The sequence below is a fragment of the Callithrix jacchus genome, chromosome 15 (genome assembly GCF_049354715.1).
Source record: "Callithrix jacchus isolate 240 chromosome 15, calJac240_pri, whole genome shotgun sequence".
Classification (NCBI taxonomy): domain Eukaryota; kingdom Metazoa; phylum Chordata; class Mammalia; order Primates; family Cebidae; genus Callithrix; species Callithrix jacchus.
The window spans coordinates 44270840-44295176 of record NC_133516.1 but is presented as its reverse complement, the minus strand read 5'-3'; the positions used below and the strand labels follow the sequence as shown (position 1 = coordinate 44295176).

The 24337-nt window shown below is 39.0% G+C and overlaps 1 protein-coding gene across 26 annotated transcripts in view; it reads left to right on the top strand.

Moving 5' to 3' along the window:
* Positions 1 to 24337, top strand: part of CADPS (calcium dependent secretion activator) — a 481539-nt gene that overhangs the window by 378287 nt on the left and 78915 nt on the right. For 9 of the 26 annotated variants that reach the window (XM_054245837.2, XM_035276016.3, XM_054245835.2 and 6 more), the window contains 6 exons: positions 1276 to 1382; positions 6913 to 6933; positions 8185 to 8341; positions 9107 to 9248; positions 18037 to 18183; positions 21488 to 21643. In XM_054245837.2, the coding sequence (XP_054101812.1) occupies positions 1276 to 1382; positions 6913 to 6933; positions 8185 to 8341; positions 9107 to 9248; positions 18037 to 18183; positions 21488 to 21643 (730 nt within the window). The remainder of the gene's footprint in view (positions 1 to 1275; positions 1383 to 6912; positions 6934 to 8184; positions 8342 to 9106; positions 9249 to 18036; positions 18184 to 21487; positions 21644 to 24337) is intronic. The other 17 variants (XM_078351389.1, XM_035276020.3, XM_035276012.3 and 14 more) reach the window with 3 other exon arrangements.

The following is a 24337-nucleotide window of genomic DNA, read 5'->3' as shown; positions in this document are numbered from 1 at the left end:
GGCTTCAAGGTTTGAAGAGGGCTAAACATAAAATGCAAGTTCCTCTGTGAATTCAGACTGAATCCAAGCAGATTCATTGACCAAGAAAGCCTTTACGTTTTGGCTGGGTACGGTGGCTCATGCCTATAATCCCAGTACTTTGGGTGGCTGAGGTGGGCAGATCTCCTGAGGTAAGGAATTTGAGACCACCCTGACCAAAATGGTGAAACACCATCTCTACCAAAAATACAAAATTTAGCCAGACGTGGTGGTGGGTACCTGTAATCCCAGCTACTCGGGAGGCTAAGGCAGGAAGATCACTCGAACCTAGGAAGCAGAGGTTGCAGTGAGCCAAGATTGCCCCACTGCACTCCAGCTTGGGCAACAGAGTAAGACACGGTCTCAAAGAAAGAAAAGAAAAGACAGAAAAGAGAAGAAAACCTCCTTTATGTTTTAAATATTACTCTTTTCCCCAAGAAAAAAGTTTGTAATTTTTGGAACATAATGACACTGTCAATTTCATGAACTCAGCTCTGAAAAGAAAGCGACATAAGTCAGGGTTTAGGTTCTGCTTGAGCTGGGTAAAAATACAACACTTTCAATGTAAGAGAAACTTAAAAAAAATTACATTGTTGCAATTTGACTGATAAAATTTCAGTTGTAACAAACAGTAGCACAAACTACCACAACCTGTTCAATAATCTACTCCTAACACCATTTTAACAATTATTATTCCTGAATAATGGCCCAGGCATATCCAACTTTTCTTTTCTATCTCCTCCCTGGACAACTTGAAGCAGACATTTGACTCTGCTTTTTCAAAATGAACATTCCAACCTACACAGGCCTGCAATGAAAAAATTAGGCTGTAGCATTTAATTAGTAACTAATCTAAAAAACAAATGTAACAGCAATCAATACTAAACTCCTATTAATCTTCCCACTTCAGGTAGCATAAATACAATCTAGTGAGTGATATTGTACATTTATGCTGTCTTTAAAGAACATGTGTACAAAATGTCACTAAATTTGAAATGGGGTGTCATAGACTTAATATAGCTTCATATGCAAATTTGAAGCTGGAGCACTGCTTTTTTCTAATACATATCATAATGATGGTGATAATAAAATGGCTTTATGGTTTGCTCACTACTAATTACATGGCACTTAACATTTGCATGAATTCTTTAAAAAAAAAACTGATAACTCTTCTCAATTTCTTATCCACTAGTTCTAATGGCCATAAAAGTAGCCTGCCACTTTCGCTGAATTTTAACACAAACTCTTGTACTACAGAAAATGTAGGCCGATTAATCACTCCTGCCAAAAAGCTTGAAGATACAATACGTCTTGCTGAACTAGTCATTGAAGTTCTTCAGCAAAATGAGGAGCACCATGCCGAGGTGAGCAGGCTTGGTGGGAAGTGTATCTTACAGTTCCTTAGCTGACTTTGCAGAGCTGACTTTCCCAGCCAGATTGTGAATAAGATGCCTTAACACCCATTTTATTTTAACTGGGATTGCAAAGAGAATGAAAGTAGAAGTTTTGCAAGAAGTCTTTGGAAGGTTATTTTGAACAACCAAAAGGTGGTTGCATGTTGTATGTTTCAGCCTAAGTTTTCAGATGTTTCTAGCAATGAACAAATGAGGTGAGTGCTTTTTAATCATTCAAACAGCATCTGGTTACCATTGTTCGGAACACACAAAATAGTTTTTGTTTTTTTGTGGTTGTTTTCGTTGCCACCACTGTTGTTTATATTAGTTATTTGGTATGTGGACCACAGGTCTTCTTTCTCAATTTATCTTTGTAACTTACTCTGCTTGTATGAGTGTTCACTTTTTTTTTTTTTTAATCTTAGATTGCCTGGGTTGTTAAATGCAGTGACAGAAGCAAATTATTCTGTGTTGTTCAACTTGTCGATTCTCCAACATACATCTAAATAAAGACAGCTTACTCTTTTTTTGACAAACCACTATCAAAATGATCCTTTTGATAATAATTATAAACCAAGGGATTTCAAGGCTAACTAAATCCCAAACCTATAAGGACTTAAACAACCTAACACCTCCAAGGAAAGATTCCAAGATTTCATGATGGTTAAATGGTTTTATCGATGCTCGTTTCAAAATTGAGATTTAAAATAATCTCTCAGAATAATCTTTTTGAAAATTGCATAATTCTTCCTCTTTCTCTACATTCAGATTTACAGCAAAGGGGAAAAATTACATTTCCTAAAGGTAATTTCTCAAGCACCTAAAATGATCATTCCATGACAAAATGGAAACTACCAGTATAGTTAAATAATATATAATACACCATAAATCCAACCATCCCGACTAATACCTGATTGCATATTTAAATTTCCTCCCTGTTTTTCTACTATTTTATTCAATCTTGGCTGATCGTGGCAGGGGAAAGAGGTATGTGACTCAACCGAATGAACCAGCCACCTGCTGTCATACTTTGTGCATGCCCTTATAATACCATGTCTTCTAATGGGACTCTTCCTAGTGCTCCTGCTTTCTAACACTGCCCCAAGGAATGTAACAGCAACTTCCAGTGGACTGCTTGTGAAATGGGTGACCCTCCACAGCAGGGTCAATGTGGGTGATTCTCTTGTGCGTGCATGAAGCAATTGATATACTTAACAACGACTGCAGTTACATCCCAACAGAACACCTCCTACCTGCCTTGATTCTGTCCTTAGCCTGGTGTAGTTTCCTATGTCTGTCTGTACTTACCTTTATTACAGCAGATGAGTACCAAACTTAGTAACCAGTAGCTTACCGGAGTGATACTAATCTTCCTCAACAACTGTCTCTATGTGAATCATATATACAGTATTTATATATAGAGAGAGTACTGAAGAATTTTTCCCTGAAAACCCCTCACAGAATGGGGTTAAGACCCCTTGAGGCAGGTAGAACTAACTCATACAGCATCTATCAGCAACACACAGCCATGCGTGATAAGGAAAAGCAAATCATAACCTCCAAACGTGTAAACTTAGGACTGAATTGTGAGGGCATAAAATTCAATGGGTTAGAATATTTTTTTCTATACTATCCTATAGGATGTTCTTTTCATATTGCCAGCATCTGGGGTTCCAGTGATGGTAAGTGTGTTCTTCCCAGGTGTCTTCAAAGTCATCTCCAGAGGCATAGAGGGCTCCAGCCTACCCTCCTCTGATCTGAGTGGTTGAGGCTCTTCCCATGATGCTGGACCAAACCCACACATTCTCGAAGACCTAGATACAAAAAGGACAGTTTTCTCAGTCACAGTTGTGCTTTTAAGTGAATCATAGAAGACAAAAAATGACAGGCATACTTGATTTATAATCAGCTTATTTTTGGAGGCTGCTACAGGCTAAGAAAGGTTGTATATTTGTCTAAATTACTCAAAAGAAACACCAAAGGAGAGTTTATATGCTAAAGAAGTCACTTTTCGCTTTTCCAAAAAACACTTTTTCACTGTTAATCCATATCCTAAACTGCCCTAATAACCATAATCACAAAATATTTTAATCTTATACATTCAAAAGCCATTCAAAGTAAATAAATAGGGTAGACATCAACTCAATTCTGTTCCCATGACCAACTTTAAAACCTAGTAATGAAAACTTCAGCATACTTTGGAGCACGTGAGACAAAATTTTCTTTTAGATACATGTACATGATTCTTTCCATAATTAGTAATTATACCCAATCACAAAAATCTTCTCCATCAATCAAAAGCTACGTGGTGAGAATCTTCTATCTGCTGAGCACCAGAGCAACTACCTTGCTGCTTTTTGAAAGACAACCAGGCATAAGGCAGGCTGTCCTTCAAGCAATAGAATGCAGAGTGTCTAGGAGCTTAGGCTCTGTACCAGAGAAGTCTGGCTTTGAATCCCAGCTTTGCCTCTTCTCTTCCAGAATAACTTCTCTTATCCTGCAAAGTGGAGATAACAATAGACGGTCATCATTAGGGTGGGAAGCCATGTTCAGTAAAGCATCTAGTGTTATTCCTGGCACACAGCACTCCACAGAGCTTGGCTCTTGTGTTATTAGGAACAAAAATTGCTAAGAATTTGCTCCTAATAACACAAATATAAGAATATCTGATTATCAAAGTGACAAAACCTATGTGGAAAGTACCAAATGAACAGAATAAACAATGTGTTGAGAATGGATTTATTTCAAGAAGGAGTGGGCCAGAAAGGCACTACCACCTGTTCCCAACTTTCACTTACAGATTGCAATCACACGGACAGCTCTTTAAAATTCAGATCTCCAGGTCTTGCTCCAGCTCAATTTATTGGAATCTTCCAGGAGGTGCTGAGCATAGGTAATTTTTAAAAGCTGCCCAGGTGATTCCAGTGTACAACCAGGGTCAAGACTGGCTGGAGTACAGGGAAGAGGTGGCATTAGCTCTGGCACACTAAACATGGGGTTTTTGTTCCCCCAAAGATAGAGTAAGACAATTTTTTTCTACTCATCAGTACTCACTACCATATTCTCTGGGTGTTCAGTAAAGTTGAAGAAAAAAAAAACCTAAATCCTAAGCTTGGATCTTGGCTATGTGGCCATGCTGTTTGGTGGCACCACGCAAATCAAAGTGAGAAGTAGGCTTGCCTCCTCCACCTAAAAAAAACAATAATCCTTAAAGACATTTTTAATTCCAAGATAAAGTGATTAAATGTCCCAAGAAAAGAAATCTCACCAGCTAAGAATATATCCTATGTACACACATGCAGTATATGACAGCAGTAGCCACATTTATCTCTTAATTGCAGTTTAACTCTGTTTCCAGAGCCTATTCTCTTCACACACACACACACACACACACACACACACACAATTATGCCTTCATGTATGGTTGCTACACCTTCCCAATCTCTCTCTATGTATACGTATGTATATGTATATATGTATTGTTGTATATAGAGGAGTACATATATACATGTTAGTTTGTGTGCAAAATGTGCAGTGCGTTTGATGTAGACTGTACCCCCCTAAAGCACACATCTTTGTCTTTGAATAATAAGAAGCTCTGGGTAAGTATTTAGAAGCCAAAGAATAACTCCTTATTCTCCTTATTGTCTTTGGAAAAGGTTTATAAGACTTTAGATGCTCACGAACATTGTGAGTTAGCTCAAGTACAAAAATAGCATTCACCTGTATGAGTAAGCATGAAATAAATATTTAAGCCTGGTCTTTCCCAGCCCAGTCCCACAGACTCTGTTAATTTAATTGGAATGATACTTTGGCTTTCTGGTTATGCTGCCCTTGCTAGAATCATTTTCTCCTCCTTGGAGAGTCAGGTTTGATTATAAGGTTTTGAAAAGAATTCCCTTGAATGTACAAAAATCGCTCTGGTCCTTACTGCCACAGTCCCCAAATTTAAATTCTTTTGGTTCGCAACATCCTTAAACTGTTCCACTAGACTCTAATAGCAATGATTCATATCACAGTAGTCATTGTTCCTTGTAAGGCTATTAATATCTAAATGATTATTAATGCAAGGATGGTAGATATTTGCTCAATAATATATTAAATTACTAAGTTCTCTAAAGGTCATAGAAGCGGCACTTCTTATGACCTCTGGTTTACAACTTTTAAGTAAAAAAGCTGGTAAGAGACCAGTGCAGTGGCTCACACCTGTAAGCCCAGCACTTTGGGAGGCCGAAGCAGGAGGACCACCTGAGACCAGGAGTTTGAGACCAGCCTGGCCAACATAGTGAAACCCTGTATCTACTAAAAGTAAAAATAAAAATAAAATTACCTGGGTGTGGAGGTGGGTGCCTGTAATTCCAGCTACTCAGGAGATTGAGGCAGGAGAATAGCTTGAACTTGGGAGGTGGAGGCTGCAGGGAGGCAGTGAGCCAGGATTGTGCCATTGCTCTCCAGCCTGAGTAACAAGAGTGAAACTCTGTCTCAAAAAAAAAAAAAAAAAAAAAAAAAAAAAATACTGGTAAGAGCCAAGTATGAGGTTGGGTTAAAGAGGTTTTAATTTCAAACATTTGAGCTTGGTTTTTTGTTTTTTTCTTCTGTCATTCTTGGGCAAATTGTGTCTGGGAAGGCAACTCAATCTTCCCAGTAACTTTTTTTTGGACTCACCCCGAAGATGTAAAGTTAGTCCAATAACTAAAGAATAAGCACTAGCCCACATTTAGTGTACCTTTGTGAATTTTTCAAATATTCGGGATGAGGATTGATGAGAGTCAGCCCTCCATATGGGGGTGGAGATGGAACTTCATCTAGAAAGTTCCAGGACTTAAATGGTCTCTGCCTAAAAGGCTGGTGGCTGGGAAAGTTCTGGGGGTGGCATGGAGGGTTTCTTTCTCTATTGGACATAGCTAGGTAGTCAGTGGAGTAAGCCCTAAACTCCAGGGCTTTCATCTGCAGGTGGTAAAACTACAATAAAACCTCATCGGTTCAGATCCAAACACTTGGAATCTGTGACAATTCGATTGCAGATGTGACTCTTAATTTTTCTCATGTAATACATTTGACTTGATCTGAACTTTCTCAGGAAATTCTGAAGACTCTTCTTACAAGTTAGAGGAATCCAATACCCTTTTTCCATCCTAGGAGCTACAAAATTAAATCTACTGTTTCTTTGACTTCAATTTATAAGTCAACTTATTATGATTACTAGATGCTAAAAAAACTTTTATGCATTAATATAACTAATGTAGACTTCATGAATACTTTTTACTTTAGTGTCCAATTATACGCTGCATTCAAAAACAGTAAAAGGATATCTCTTTTTAGAAAGCCCAATAAGTTAAGCTTTTTTTGCTGACAGGCCATCATCTCCCCTCTCCCATTACTCTGAATCAGTGAGGTTTTACTGTAAATTAAAATGGAAACAGCAGGTGTCTATTTCCAGCCAAGCCAACCTTGCAGAACGGTCCATGACTTGATTTTTTTCATTTAATTTGCAAACCAGCCACATGTTGATAAAGGAGAAGTAAGTAAAGTGAAATCTCATGAAAGAAGAGAGGTGGACCTTTATTCTGCCTCCTAGTGGCTGTTAGAATATCCTCTAATAACTAATAGATCACAGAAGAGCTTGGCCATTGAACAAACCCTTTCATTTACGGAATTATTTCCATAATCATCTTTCATATTTTCAAATGCCTTCCCATCTTTTTTTTCTTTTTTTCTTTTCTTTTTTTTTTTTCTTTCTTTTCTTTTTCTTTTTTTTTTTTTTTTTTTTTTGTGAATGCTCCGAAAAGTGTTTCCAGTGTAAATACTTTGCGGCATTGAATGGGGAGGTGGGGGACCAGAAGGGGCTGGTAATTTGTTTTTGTTTTTCTGCTGTCTTTGAAATCGGCAAAACAGGGCCTGTTGACACTGCCACTCATTCTGCATGCTCCCTGCCAGAAATGATTAGTCAACATGCATGTATGCCTTTGAATTGAATTCACATCTGGCCCAGTCTGATGTGAATGTCACCCCTGAGACCCTGCACAATGATTTCCAAGGGCCCATGTGCATGAAAATGAGTTACTTCACTGATATTTTTTGGTTTTCAATGTACATATATGTCCAACCCCCAGAAAAATAAGTCCTGATCTTACTCAGTGTTTTCTAGACTAAGCCTGATGTTTCCTCCAGACTGGATACAAAACCAAAGCTCCTTGCTTAAAGGATTTCAACTCTAAAGTTTTGTGACAATTGCAACAATGGTTTTCTTTGACTTAGCATGAAATAGGAGTAACATTTCCAATGTGTAGGGAAACGTGAGTTTTTGTATGAGACCGTAGACAAGCCCCAGATATGTAGATATAAGTAAACAATAATTTCAAATTTTCAAGTTAGACCAGCAGAAAACCCATAAACACAGTGAAGAAACTCCCAGATTTTAATACCTTAGAGCAAGAACTAGCCAACAACGATGACAAAGAGCATGACTCAAAACATACTGAATTATTGTAAATTGAACAGAAGTTCCACGTCTGTCATTTCTACTGCAGCATCCTCTGACCCACACGTAGGAATAAAGGCTTTCTATGGCAGGCCTGGAATCACACAAAGCACTGCCTTAGACACTTAGAGGCCCAATTGTATCAAAAATTCTGTTCTCTTTACAATAAAATTACCAAACCCTGCTGGATGCGCCATTAATTTTGAACAGCGAGGGCTGGAGTTCACATCTCACGTCCAAGAAAGAAGCTCATCACCTCTTTGTCTATTGTTTTTCTGCCAAATTTCAAAGGCCTTTGCGTGGTGGTCAGATTTAATGGTGGAGCATGCGGAGACGTTCCTGTCACTCTTTGCAGTAGACATGGATGCAGCATTAGAGGTGCAACCCCCAGACACATGGGACAGTTTTCCACTGTTTCAGCTGCTGAATGATTTTCTCCGTACTGACTGTATGTATCATCTTTGACTATTTGACTTTCCTAAGTAGTATGCAGATAAACAGATTGCTAAGATGTCTTTATTCCAAGCAGACTACAAGCTTAACATAGCTCTTCATGGTTTTATTATTACTAACCCCACCCCCCAAAAAAGACACATACAGCTGAAGGGTATTCCCTTTCTTCCAAAAAGTGTCCTGTTCTAGGGAAGCTCTCTCTTAACTAGACAGAAGTACCTGAGAGTACTGTGAGAAGAGATATCCATTTTTTTGTGTTTTATTGGCTCTCTAATTAATTAACCTCTTCATATTTTGCAATTTTTATCAAAAGATGTGTTATAGACAAAAAACAATTTCCAACTGAGTAACATGTCAAGCATTTCAGAGTATTTTATAGTGACAACAGCCATAAAATAGACCTTCCTCCCCAGAGAGGGTGATGAAGGAGGGGAGAGTATAAGCAATGTTCTTTCTTCCTGGTAACTTAATGAGAGAAAGGGAAGTGGGTCCAAGGAAAACAGAACAAAATGGTGCGGATTGTTGTTTTTGTTGTTTCTTAAAGTAGGGTGATCCTTTTTCCTTTTAGAAGATCAATGCAGAGGGGTAAAGTGTTTTTGCATTTCATTTCAATGCTTTTTATGTACTTTTTCCTTCTCTTTTTGGCTTCCTTAGAGCAATATATTTAATGTAGAAGACAGTCAATCATCTCTGTGTGTGTGTGTTGTACATTGATAAAGTAGCTCTGGGTTCTTAACAACCTTTTGCTTATCTGTTCTAGATAATTTGTGCAATGGAAAATTTCACAAACACCTGCAAGACCTGTTTGCCCCACTTGTTGTTAGATATGTGGATCTGATGGAGTCCTCAATTGCACAATCCATTCACAGGGGCTTTGAGCGGGAGTCATGGGAACCAGTCAAGTAAGGAAACCTTTTTTGATACCATTGGAGTTTGGGTACAAATGGCTGGAGAGTCATACAGAAATGGAATAATGGTGTCATATGAGTCTCATTGTTAGTATGTAGAGAGAAACACCATACATTTCTTCTACTATAGGGCTCATAGCTTCCTTGCCCAAATGGCAAGAGGGTAGGGGATGGAAGGGGTGGGCAGGGTGCAGGAATTGGTTGAAAAATGTTTTATGAAATGAAATCTTTGTTTTATTGCACAAGATACATAAGGAAGAAGGAATATAAACTTGGCTGTGACATTCGTGTGGTGTGTCTTACTCCAATGGTAATATCTCTAGGAATCAGTATTTCCCAGAGTGTGTTTTTTCAGTAGGGTTCTAGGCAGGGAAGTCAGCAAACTTTCTCTATACAAAGCCAGATAGTAAATATTTAGGCTTTTGGAACCACATAATTGCTGTCACAACTACTCAACTCTGTCACTGTAGCATGAAAACAGTCATAGACAATATGTAAAAGAATGAGTATAACTGTGTTTCAATAAAACTTTATTAACAAAACATGGCCATAGTTTGCCATTCCCTGGTCTAGGCCTTTTAGATGCACCTTTTAAAAAGACCTCTATGGCCAAGTATGTTTAGGAAACACTGCATATCCCACTAGAATTTTGTGTAACTGTGTTTAACCTGGATTTCCCTAAATATATTTGACCACAGGGTGCTTTTTTAAAAGTGGGACATATACCCTGCAGGATAAATTATGGGAAATCTTGTGGGTTGCAAGTTTGTCAATTTCCACAAATGTTTGGCAAATTTTCGATCTTATTTGAAAATGTTTGGTAGGCTTGGTGCCACCTCCACTCCCCAGCCGGGAAGAGGGTTTGACTCGAGGCTCCAGAGGGTCAGTCTCAGACTCCCATTTCTGAAAAGATACGGATTCCTATATGGAGAGTTTGATGGTTATGGTTTGATGGTTTGAAAAGCTCCAGTAAAGCCTAGTATTGGATTTTCCCTGTTCAATTTTTTTTTTAAGGAAATCATTTTGTTCATGCTAGTCTTTTATATATTGTGGTACAGCAAACAGTATAGAGCAAAGTAGAGGGAAGTTACAAGCACATTTTAGGAACTCCAGAAAAAATATTCATGAGGCTGTTCCTCAATTTGGAAGCCTTTACTTGCAGCCTGTTTTTAAGCAGTTTTCTGAACTGAGACCCTCCTCTAATGCTATACTGTGTAAGACTCTCGCTGATAAAGTAATACAAAGTAGGTTTTTCTGCCCCCCTTCCACATCCGAGCCCTGAGCCACAAGAGAATTTTCCCTACTGCGAGCAGGTTAATAAGCAGTAGCTCTTCCTTTGTAAACACCAAGAAATTTAAAATTTAGTCTGTTATTCTCAAGTTTATAACAGTCTCCTAATATGACCCTACTGACTTTTAACTCATGAGGGTAGAACTGGGTCCCTTAATGGTAAGGCATTAATGAGAGACTAGTTTTTTAAATGCTCAATATAACCAAGACAGTTGTGCTGGAGAATAGCTATTAAGAGGAAAAGGTTAAAATGAGTAATATTTACATTTTAAAATAGTAATGGTCTTGAAATATCATTTACTTACTTGCATTTAAATGCAGAGACTGTTATAACTAACACACATGGAAGAGAATGACTGGTATCCTTCACTGTTCCTTGAAGAGCCCTACATTTAGTGCCCCATCTTCCATTTAGTGGCCAGAAGTCAAGGGTTTGAACCTCTGTGAACTTCTTTGCTCCCCTGCAAAACTGGAGTTTTAAAAATGTTCCCAGCCAGTGTCTAAGAATTGTTGTGAAACCTTGTGATAATGTCACTAAGTCATTTTATACTGTGTTAAATTTCTCAAAAGTCAAAATACATGACTGCTACTGCTGCTTCTTTAGGGACATTAAATTATCTCAATACTATCAGAAATATAGACTCAAAGTCATCTTCACACCTGGAAGTCTTAGTCTAGGAATGTTTTCTTGGGAATTTTTTTACCAATCAAAAAAATAAAATCTGAACCTCTCGCATGCGTAATTTAAAGGTCTGCAAATTCTGAATAAAGGAATAGTACTTGTGAATAATAACCTGAGAATTATGCAGATATGTGTGTGTGTGTGTTTAGCAGTTTTTTTGCTATCTAAAACAGTGCTGTTAGTGAATATGATTGTGGTTTATTCAATTCATGCTAAATAGTATATACCTTTCAGAGTATGCGGAGATCTTTAAAAGTGCCAACTAAGGGCTGGGTGTGGTGGTTCATACTTGTAATCCCAACACGTTGGGAGGCCGAGACAAGAGGATTGCTTGAGGCCAGGAGTTCAAGACAAGTCTGGGCAGCATAGCTAGACCCCAATCACTACAAAATAAAAAAAAGTAGCCAGACATGGTGGTGCAGCATGTAGTCCAACCTACTCAGGAGGCTGAGGTGGGAGGACTGCTTGAACCCAGGATTTCAGGGTTATAGTGAGTCATGATCCTACAACCTGGGTGACAGGGCGAGACCCCATTTCTTTGAAAACAAACAAACAAAAACAGTACCAACTAAAATATAAGCTAAATTCGTTTTTTTTTTTAACCACACACATTAGCCAATTTTAAAACAGAGTGTGGATGTCACAGGACAGCTTTGCAGAATGGAATAAAATGAATTGTAAAAAGGAGCTTAGGCACATGTTATGTGTTAGGAGGAGTGAGTCTCTCCGTGTTTCCTACAATGTGAATAGAAACAAAATGTGAACTTCCATCTGACCACTTACTGGAGAGTTGATGAAGAAGCAGATTCATTTCTCTTGGATTTTTTTTTCCAAGTGAAGAATGATCTTTTTGGAATACTTCTCATCAAGCTCACCCCAAACGAGAAGCTAACTTAGGTAAACAGATTTAGTTGGCTTAGTCTTTTCCATTTCTGCCACATGATCTTCCAATACACACACACACACACTCACACACACACACAGCCTTTCTCTCAAACGATTGTTATCCTCAGGTACTACTGTTCTTCTACTTTTCAGACTTTATATGCACCTGGTTATAAGTAAAATGAGAAATGCATCGTAATGTTTACTTCAAAATAACTAACATTCATAATGCTGAGGAAAAATAACAATTGGATAAGAAAATGCTACCAATGTATTGAGTTTGCTAAAAAGAGAATTTAAAATGTTGTTTATTCTTCAGATTTTCTTATTTCAAAATATAGCCCTGTAAAAGAAAATAGAGATGTCATTATTTAGGCTTGATACAATTGAAGTTATTTAAGATAAAGAAAAACAAAAACAACAACAGCAAAAATAAAACAATTGAACTTATTTGATGGAAAGGGTAAAATGGCTGAGTCCTATGGCGGCCTTTCCCTAGAATGACAGTCTTCCATCTCTTCAAAAAGAGAAAGTGGAGGCTGCATCTCTGTTTCCATTAAGCCAGATACGGACATGGTTAGAATCTCTATACATTGGTAGAAAATGTCATCTCATTGCTTCTAACCACAGCTGAAGATAGCTTCTCAAAGACAAGCCCAAGTTGTCAATAAAATCGGGAGCCCATGGCCCTCTCATGGGTTTCCATCAGGACATGTAGCAGGGTCACGACTCACAGTTGGGCAGGTTGCTCACAATCCTTCTGGCAGCTGTGAATATGAGACTTTGGTCCCAAGAAGAAATGGACAACATTTCCACCAGCTCTTCAGTGTCCGCTCAATAGTAATAAGCAATGGTGGGCTTCAATATGAAAAAAAACTAGAAGCAACTAATTCAAAGTCTTACCAAGTCTAGTGCCTCTACCACCCTTGCCTACTATCTTTTCCCTGACGAATGGTCTCTAAGTCTTTACTTAAACACCTCCAGGCATGGGGAAACTTTGGCTGCATGGCTGCCCACTTCAGGTTAGGACTGCTTTGAGATAGGAGCCAGGACATGACTCTGGAGGTGGGATTCAGACACCAGACCAAATTGAGAACTAGCTAAAACAAGGTTGGGGCGAAAGTAGCTTTCAGTAAGACATGCCCTCCAGTGTGCCATGTCAGTTTACTATTGCCATGGAGTTACTACTCATTTCCACGTCAGTGACCTAATGACTCAGATGTTACTTACTATCTTTTGCCTAGAAATTTCTTACATAAACCTCTCCTTAATCTCCATATAATTAAAAACATATATAAATATGACTGCAAAACTGCCCTGAGCTGCTACTCTAAGCACACTGCCTGTGGGGAAGCCCTGCTCTGCAGGAGCAGTCACAGCACTGTTACACCACTGGAGTTAGAACACTACCACTTCAATAAAGCAGTTTTATTCCACCTTACCATCGGCTCACCCTTGAATTCTTTCCTGAGTGAGGCCAAGAACCCTCATGGGCTGAGCTCTACTTTGGGGCTCACTTGCCCTGCATCAGCTCTAAATGGTAGAACTAAACACTGCTTCTTAATATATACACACTGTAAAATTCAGGTTTCTCATTTCTCAAAATGCGCTTTCTCACTCTGCCTGAGATATGCATATTAAAAAATGATTTTTAATGTCACCTTTCAAACAGTCATAGATATCAATCTTTTTTGAAAGTAAGTTACATTGTGTATATTTAAGATACAAAACATAATGCCATGAGATACATATCTCATCCATACTACAGTGGAATATATTAACATTTCAATCATCCTGCTGATAATAAACCAACAGACCAAAGACAACTTAGCAATATGTAGGTGACCTGGTGTCAAATAGACAAGTAACGTATTTATTGTCAGATCTCATGATTCTGCCAATAACTTGCTGGGTGACCTTGGGCCACCAAGTTTTCTGAGTTGAGATCCTCCCTCAATTCACCTCCCTGAGGGTCAGTATCCTACTTTGTCAAATAAGGACTTTGAACAACCAAAGCTTTTCCAGTGCTAACATTCCTGAAAATATCACTCTCCATAGTCAGACTCATATACACATTTGGTTATCACTGCCTTCCTAACACCTACAACAGGGCCTGGAACATAACAGGTGCTCAGTAAATGTTTGTTGATTAATTGCCATATTTGTTAGAGAACCCACGCAGGCTAAAAATTGTAAAGATGTCATGGGAAAACTATGGGGATGTTTCCCCAAATGAGGATTTCAATCTAGTTGGGTCCGAGCAACATACACACAAGAAAAATGACTCTATGAAATGTCAAAATTATCATGCAAAAAAGAAAAAATAACTTTAAATATTTACCAATGTACAATTTACATAAGGAAAAGTTGCAAGAACCTAGAGTAGAGGGAAATAAATTTCCACTAAGTGGTCATGAAAAGCATAGCTTGAGAGCAAGATTTCAAAAGGGGTAGGGATGCTGGGACAGAAGATGTACAAAGGTAGAAATATGAGGGAGGGAGAGCATGCTGATTCTGAGTTTTCACCAGCATGGATTATGATGGAGGCAAGCCCTAAAGTTGGAAAGATGTTTGTGAGGTTCTAAAGTCCCATGGAGTTTGGAATGTTTTTTCTGTAGGTGATATATTCTCAATGTGGGCTTCACAGCCCTTAAGTTGGTGAAAATTGACTCGGGCCAGAGGGTGGTGCTTATAAACATCTTACTCTTTTTATGTATAAAGCACAGTTCTACACCTAATACATAAACAGATATTCTATATATCTGTGATATTAATTTTTCATGGAGAAGGAAGTTGACGGGCAGGGTGGTAATGAGTAAAAAATTGTGAAATAAGATTTTAGAGAGTGCCCCTGCCCCAAAGTAGGGATTAGACCTAAGAACGAACACTGAGAGAGACTTCAGTGCTCAGAGCACCCAGAGAAGACAAGATGTACTACATATATGCATTCAACAATGGACTCATAAAAGTAGGGAGCATTTTGTATCTCAAATCCAAGCCCATTCATAAATCTAAAGCCAAAATCTTTGAGAAAAACACAACTCCATCCCTTCTGCATGGAGGCAGTGTCTTGATTAGATTCAATTCTGAAAAGTAGGAATGACTTCACCTCCACTCATTTCCATCCATAGACAGAAAGAGACATGCACACATCTGTGACATTCATCCATGTAAGAGGAAGTAGATGAGAATGATTCTAAACCATCCAGGGACAGGCCTTTTGACTTAAATGGAAACTATTCTTTTTCAAGAGTCCCCCAAATGAATGAAAGAATCTAAATTTTGAGTGTATATAAGTTGTTAGGATTGTAATTCACACGTCTTGTACTATCCAGAGATACCTAATTATGATTCTCTCAGAGAGGCATGGCTCACTTGTTTAAAGGTAGCTGTTAAAAGGGCTCTCTTTAAAGTAGTAATTCATTATAGTCATCAGCAGTTCCAGGAGCCTGATTGGAACTAAGTGCTACTTGAAAATTTCCCCTTTTCACATGTATATTAGTAAAATGTTATGCTTGGAATTACCTTGATTATTTATGTTATTAATATCCAAATGAAATATTAGTAACCCTAGTAATATACCACATCATTTTGCTAAGAGCAGAAATGTCAAGCATGTTTTATCCTTTTAAAAGTAGAGCATTATAAAATGTCACATGAAGGAAATGTTTCTATGAGTCCAGTGCAGTAGTCCAGCTGAAATGTCATATTTTTCAAATACAATATGTTTTGATTAATATAAGCACTTTTTTATTTTTGTGTGTAAAATGAAGCTCGCTTCTAATCTGTGTACCTGCCACCCGCTAATATGTTTAAATTAAATTGCTTTTGCATACATTTGTATGTTATTCACTCCTAGCTACTTTTAATTTGCTCAGAATTGACATTTTAACTTTCCAGGCTGCCATCTCTAAGATCTTCTAATTCCTTGATCATTATTCAGTGTGTGTATCATTTAATGATCACATTTGCTTATATAGGCTTACACATGTCTCAGTGGAAATCGCCAACGGTTTTGTTACATGGCAGTGTTTAAGACTGAGAGCCACCAGGGACTGAATTCAAAGGCAGATTCCCCAGCTAAACAGAGACACATGAAAGTAAAAGTTCCATTTTCCTTCTATTTAACAATCATATAGTTAATATTTTCTTGACCATTTGCATAAGAGCACCCTTTACTTTCAAGTAGAGATATATAATTAGCTTTCCCAAAATGTGAGGTGTACAGGAGAAATCTGTGAGACACCTGTTTCCCTTAAGGAAGAGAATTTTGCATTCTAGGTTTTTCAGTCTATGCGCTGGGGCCGTATTGCCTTTGTGAAAGAATAATCTGTTTCCAGAAGGAGACAGGAGTCCAGGTGATCTTCAGCGTCCAGAATTTCTGACTTAGCAAGAGACATGTACCCACCCCCTCCTCCATTATCCCTTTCTCCTACCTCCCTACTCCCCCACTCCCCCACCCTCCCCACTCCCCCACCCAAGCAAGCCCAGAGGCAGCTCCAGCTCTTGCAGGAGTCCTGTTAGTCAAACACAGCTTGCCCAGGGCAGAGCTGCTTTGGCAAAACTTGCTCTTCTCCTGCAAGATCCAAAAAGAGAACCTCAAGTCTTTTGCCAAAGTGCTGTCAACTTCACTTAAACAGGAAGGCTCCTCTCAGATGCAGAGTTAGGCTGGGCTCTACCGTGCCAGTGACTTTGGCTGGATGGAACACCCTTAAAATGCCACTACTGAGACACACGGTGCCAGCTTGTGGGGCCGTGTATGACACAGTCCTTCCAAAGAAATACAGTTGATTCAAGTTGCGGGTTTTGTTTTGTTTTATTTTCTCTCTCTACTTATAAAACCATCCATCTCTCTTCCTTCACATCAGTAGATCCATCTTTGCACAAAAACAAAAGGTTGGGACGAGGTAACATTTTTAACTTTTTAGTCACTTTTAACTTATTTTAACTTTTTGCAAAAAATACACAGCTTGATTAATTTTCACAAATCGAACACACACCCCATGTAAGCCATCACACAGATCAAGAAGTAGAACCTCCTCAGAAGCCCCTGTCATGCTTTCTCCTAGTCTCTATCCCACTTCCAAGGGTTACTATTATGCTACGAAGCCACATTTTAAATCCACTTTTGGTCAGAATCTAATACAAGAGCTGAACTTGGGATATTTTCATTTCCTTGGTGTCTATTTCTGTGTGTAAACATTTCTGCATTTGTATTGAACTTAGTTTGGGAAAGTTTCTATTTTCTTCGAATGTTCTATAAAACCATTCGAGTCTGATCCTTCTTCTTGATACAATTTCTTAATTTTACCATCATCAACTGACACCTCATCGCCCATATACCTGTCTTTAGAAGTAGCAGTTTGAAAGAATCTGGTTTCTGTACATCACCATTATGTGTGCCTCCAAGTGGGTGAACTTCCTACTCTATTTTGTACCTAACATCTGATTGAGAAATATGCCTCCATCAACAATAATTTGTTTCAAAAATAAGAAAATTGAAGCACTCCGCCATTTCTATCAATCCCAGTGACTTCACAGCAACCCCAGCCCCAGATATACCAAGAATTCTAGGAACTTCAAGCTCTTAGCATGAGAAAAGTTCTAGATGCTTATGGCAATGGATAAGGAAACCAAAGGCCCCTTCCAAAGGCATGTGATCATTGTGTATGGATGCTCTGCAAGTGTCCACACTTTTAAGTCACTGTGTGGTTAATTTTTTTCCATGAACTTTTGTCATTTCTCTGGATACAGAGCCACACCACGGCTTCCCATCTGTAAGCTGCTTTCTCAAGTGTGTCGCTTGAGTGTTTGCTATTGTCTTGCTGTGGATTTTGTCAATTTATTTACAATTGTCATGTGCCTCTGCTACATCTGCATTGTCACTGTGATGGTATTTTTTCTTTCTGTCTGTTTCTTCCACAGGAGTTTAACCAGTAACCTACCCAATGTGAACCTACCCAATGTGAACCTTCCCAAAGTACCAAATCTACCAGTTAACATCCCTCTAGGCATCCCACAAATGCCTACTTTTTCGGCACCGTCATGGATGGCTGCTATATATGATGCGGAGTGTGTATTCAGTTCACATTAGATCTCATTTAAATTTAAGTGATCTTGGCATGGATATGTATTGTTTATTTCTATACATCCTATATAACAGAAATGGAGATGGATAATTAGACATATTTTGCTGATCATACAGAGACAATATTGTTTATTTCTGGCATGCATCGTGTTTGTAAGATGTTTGCTATATATACAGCACTAACAATTTGTCTTACGCCCACTGAATGCTGGAGGACTATGTTTCACTTCCTGAATTCTTTTGCAAAAGGATTCTACCCTTTTTGGCAGGTGACATGACTTTAGGAGCTAGACATCCAAAAATAGTTGAGGAAACCTCTTTAATGGGCTGGCCAGTCATCTCTGGCCTGATCCAAATCTGAGAGGAAAGCACACCTACCTAGAATCTGGGGTATTTTCTTTTTAAATAAAAATAAAAAATTCCTAGAGAATGTTTAAACCATAAAGCATATTTCTGGTGTCAGCAAATGGCAGGATATAGTAACAGTATGTTCAGGGCGAAATGAAAATTTCTGAATGGATCAAGCCTTAGTCATATAAATGTTATGTAAAAAAATATATTATGTACTTTCCAAGGTCACAATACAATATGGTGCTTCGAGATCTAGGTAATGAGAAGTTCACTGAATCTTGAAACACAAGATTCAAACAACTAATAAATACATTTTGGGGAGCCATGTCATCTCAATATAGGGCTATGCTTTATACTCATCCACATGAATGTCAGCATTGCGTGGGCCACTTCTTGAAAGCCAGCAGTTTGGGCGAGTGAGGGGTGATAAGCCATTTCTTCTAGCTTAGAAAATGAATCTTCTCTCTTGTTTTGTTAGCAAGAAGATCGAGCACCCCTAAATTCTACCTCAGAGAAATTAGAACCACGTACATGATTTAATAAGTGAAATAAGGGTTAGTGATTCTATGCCCTTCTTTGATCCTTTTCTTAGACCACAGCTAATTATAGGCTAGATAAGCTTTTTTTTAAAGAATAAATTGGCACATTTTCAAAGGGAAGTGTTATTATCAAAGGAATAAAAAATGGTCTGAAACTGGCAGTGATGTTTTGAAATCTCAAAATCATATTCATCAAGATGGCCCTCAGCATTTTTATTTTTGCAGTAATCCAGGTGGAGGGCACACCATTAAAATGACTGCTCTAACTGGCTCCTCCAAAGCTGCCTAATATTTTTACAACCTATTAATTGCTCACAACTTCACAATGAAATCATATGGTAAATGTGTCTGATTCTCTTTTAAAGGCAAATTAAAACCTCCAAAAATTTATATCTGAAAAAAAATTCTAAAAAAGAACACAAATCATATTCATGCTAAGATGACTATATTAAAAAATTAGATTAGGTAGTATCTGTGAAAAATTTTTAAATATCAGATAGCTTCTCTTATCTTCCTCTGTGCATGCTCTGTGACACTGTTTTTGAAAAGATATGAATCAAGACATTGTAATAAAGCAGATAATGGTCTCCGTTCAATTAATTAAGGCATGAGTGGGAACACATTTTGGTAACTGCTCAGCAATCAAAATAATCTTGGTGCTATTGCCTTAACATTAACAGTTTATCTTAAAAATAAAAAGAAAATATTCTTTTCCTCATGTCAAAACTTAATAATAAGCTCTTCAAAGAAAAAAAAAACCCTACAAGAATTTTTTGAAACTCTGAAACCAGATGGGTGTCAAAATGTTGTTGTAATAAATACCAATTATTGCATTCATATGTACTTAATGATTTAAAACATACAACCATGCAGTTCCAAAACGGGGCTTAGACTAGACAAAGTTGGGGTTTCTTTTTCCCAAGCATAGGTTGGGGTAGGGGAAAGGCTGAATGTTCACACAGAAACAACGCATTCCCCCACTTCTGAACAATGCTCATGGCAGTATCTGAAAAGAAGGCGTGGATTCTCAATCACCCACCAGGAAATGCCTGATTCTATATCTTTTCATAATTCCAGTTTCTTCCTTTGCCACCTTTCATTTTAAAGGTGTGTTTCTATGTTACCTGCTCCTTCGTGTCAGATACATCTACGTACTGACCTCAGGCTGGTCCGTCCTTGAAAACATTACCTTGTTGGTCCAGGCCGTAGGCCCCCTCTCAGCATGTTTGGGCGTGTGCCCCCTCCCCGCCCTGCAGTAGCTGTGTATGCATTTATGCACTAGCTATATTTCTCTCTGAAGCATTAATTCAATGCAGCTGGCATCTGTCACAATAGAAACACCCACTCTCATCTGTTTCTATAGACGATGTCAGAACAAGTGGTAATGCATGGTGTGTTGGACATTTTATAAATTACTGTGTTAGCATTAGTGGTATGCGAGGAGGTGGGTGGGGGGAAGGACACCCCTCAGAGCTCCAAATAGGATTGTTACAAGAGAGACAGCCAGAGAAGGGCAAGAGGGTGAGAGATGGAGCATTTCTCATACACAGGCTTTTTGTAGATGCCCCAGGTAAAAGTTTCTTAGACGTCATCGTACGGAAAGGCATCAAGACCAATTTCCCCATCTGCACACAGGACTGGGTAAGATGGTGCAATGGTAAAAGAGCTCAGGTTTTGAGCCCTAAAGCATTGACAATATCACTTGTCCACTAAGTTCCCCTGCCCTGACTCACCTCATCCTGGTGAGGACCCTGCCTATGCAATAGGCTAGTCTATGAAAATTGGAACAGTAACCAAACTGAACTAGAATTTTGGATTCAAGGTATCCAGGTATATCCCTCTTGACCTGAGTCACCCTAATTTCTTTCCAGCTCTTCAAGAGAGAAAGCAGGTCCTCGCTCACCACTTTGTTAGCACTGTCCTTTTAAAACGAAAAGTCTTGTGCAATCTTCAAGAGGCCTCCACTCTGGAGGGGAGCTGGGGAAATGCATGAAACCCTGAATTTTAATAACTGCATGTTGCCATGTAGTTATTATCCGTTGAGACTTCTCTCTCTCCCTGGTTCGTGGCCTTCATCTGAATCATCACATGTGTTAATGTGGTTATTACCAAGAAGGCTGATTTTTACCATACACCATTCTCCTGGTTGTTATGGGGCAACACCTTCCCCAGACTTCTCACTGGTCTGGGGTAATTGGCTGAGCAAAGTGTACTAAGTCATGTATGGTAAAACTCAAAATCTGCCGGTGGAGACTAGCCCCCGCCTCCACCGCCAACACATGTTGTTTTGTATGTTGAAGCTGCTGTTTGCCTTCTAGCCCCCAGTTGTCTCTGTGTTAGTTTTTGCAGAGCCTGCGGCCAGTGGGTGACTGTCATTTTCTGATTTTTATCCTGCCAGTAATGGGTCAGGCACCTCGGAAGATCTGTTCTGGAAACTTGACGCGCTTCAGACCTTCATTCGGGACTTGCACTGGCCTGAGGAAGAGTTTGGAAAGCACCTGGAACAACGGCTGAAGTTGATGGCAAGTGACATGATCGAATCTTGTGTCAAAAGGTAAGCATAGGTGGCTGGACAGGTTCTGCACACCTTCCCCACCATACACGGGCTCAGGGAAGGGTAGATGTCTGTTCTTTCAATTGGCTATATTTTGAAACTAATTGGAGATGGTGATTGCTTATCAAAGTCAGCTGGAGTAGTGGCTGTCAATGTCTAACTTTCATTCATCTGCCCTCTATCTGTCCCAAACCCAAAATAATCTGGCTGCCGATATTTTTCATGGTTGTTGGCTTTAAGAGGAAAAGATCCCTGTCCATTCTTATTTGTATCCCTGATACCTAGCAGTGTCTGGCACAAAATACTTCCCTGTAAGTATTTGTTAAATGTATGAATGTGTGCATGAGTGGACAATTGGAAGGGAAAAAAAGAATATGCAATTCTAGAGCCAGCTTATCTAGTATAGGTAACATGAATCTAACGGTTTTCTAACAACGTGGATGGGGTCTCAGCATCGTCATTCACTCCATATATAAAAGTTGAGCATATATATGGGCCAACTTTGTAGTTGTCTTGTTGAAAATCTAGCTGGATTCCAACAGGGGGCATGAGACATTGAACATACATTTTACCCGCACACAGATTCCCTGTGTGTTACTGTGGCTTTTAGGACTAGGGTAGGAATGCTGCTCTTGAAGTTCCCAGGCAGACTGTTCTGAGAAAGTGAGGAAAAGAAAATGAGGACAATATTCATCCACTCAGCAGACATTATTTGAGCTCCTCCCATGTGCCACGCACAGGGCTAAGTTGTTGGCATACAATGAAGAATGAGAGACTGCATCCCTTTCCTCATGGAGTGTCTCTATATCAAATACAGAAATAAAATTCCACTGGTGTGACATCATCATCATCACCCTGTCTACCCCCGGATACACATCCAAGTTCTTTTCTAGTTCATAACTGTTCCATTATTTTTCCTAATTCAAAAAGAAAAATAGATCACAAGCAGCAGAGGCTACGCCAAATCTCCAGATGTTGTGTAGCTTGGTTGATGGATCAGTTGTGGGTGATGGGGGCTGGGTCTGCCTAGAAGTTCTCTTTTTATTCCATATCTTGGAAGAGGAAAGGTGAAGTAATATCATCAGAACTGGAAATCAAAAAAGCAAAAGGACAATGCAATCCCAGGTAGGTGAACAGCATCTCGGTAGGAATTAAGAAAGGAACTATGCAATATGGAGAATCTGGACAGGTGTTTGAGGCCACTTCCAGAAGCTTAAAGTTGTAGTGATCCCGATTTTTTAGTATTGCTCTTTTATTCTCACTCTTAGAACTGAAGGCAGGCATACTTCTCAAACTCAAGATCAAAATATTTCCCTAGGGTCTTGAATTCCATGATCTCCTAGAGAGCCTATACCAATTTTAGGAAAAGCAGTGCTTTTCTGATGGCCAAACCATTTCATTAAAAAACTTTTTGCATGATCTGTCCTAGGGGTGACATGCATTACAGTGAAGGCTTACCAGTTTCTAATCTGTGCACGTAATTGTACAGAAAGGCATGTGTCCTTCACTGAGAAGCCAGTCTTCTGGGTAGGGAGTAAGAAATGGGAAGATGCTCAGAAAAAATGGAAAGATATGAGGATGTCACAGGCAGATAGGGACTCATATCCCTTACCATGCTGTAATCATGTCTTCATGGTTCAGACACCTAAAGAGGGTGAGCTGCACAGAGGCAGGGAGTAGATCTTATTCATTTGCAGCTCCTTACCCTCCCCAGGTCTCAGCATCATGCTTGGCACATAGTAGCTGTTAAGCAACCTTTTATTGACAGAAGTTGCTCCACTGCACATGTATGGCTGCCTGGACACTTAAATTTCCTGATGCCCCTTTTAAAATTAAAGCCCATACATCAGCCCAAAGGCAGACAAGAGCAAAAATGGGTGGAAATATCCCCAGACCTACAGATTCAGAGGACAGAGCAGGGAGGAGTTATTGGATGTTTTAATACTTAGAATCTATATTAGATGAGCCTTACTATGTTCTAGGCCAACATAGTAAGGACATTGTTTTATAGATATAAATATGCAATGCCAAAAAGTCAAGGTATACCTCATGTTTCAGTGCTCAAGAAATTTAGTTCATTAATTCGACCGACATTTACAGAGCCTCTAGTCTAGTCTGTATCAGGTTACTTGTGCTGAACATAAAACAAGCCATGCTGTCTTTTGACCTCAAGGAGTAAGCTGAGTTAAATGACCTCTCCTTTTCTGGCTTTTTGGTTCTATAGAGCCCTCTCAGTCATATTAATTTTGCATTCAGCTTCCTCTTTTCACAGCCCTGCACTCCAAGGGCTATGAACAGTTCTCCTGTGAAAACTGAAGACGATTACTTCATTGGAAGGGAGCAATTTCGCATTTCCATTTCTCAAATTGGGCCGGAACTGGCACACAAGCCTCAGAGATCAGCACAGAAGACCTGTCCAACTCAGTCCCCATCAGGCCTCCTTTTCACAAAACCGGCAAATGATGTATTTTCAGCGTAGCTTAAAATGATCATCATGATTAGAAAGCTACTTCAGTGCACTGAGTCTTCAGAAGCCAAGATACACTTATCTTTAACATGATCATATAATATATAGGGGTGTTTTAAGGGTTTGGGTTTTTTAGTTTAGTTTTTTTTTTTTTTTTTCTTAAGAACTGGGCTCCCAACCTTAGAAATTATACTTGGCTTCCCTGCATGCACTCAGGGTGTGTTAGC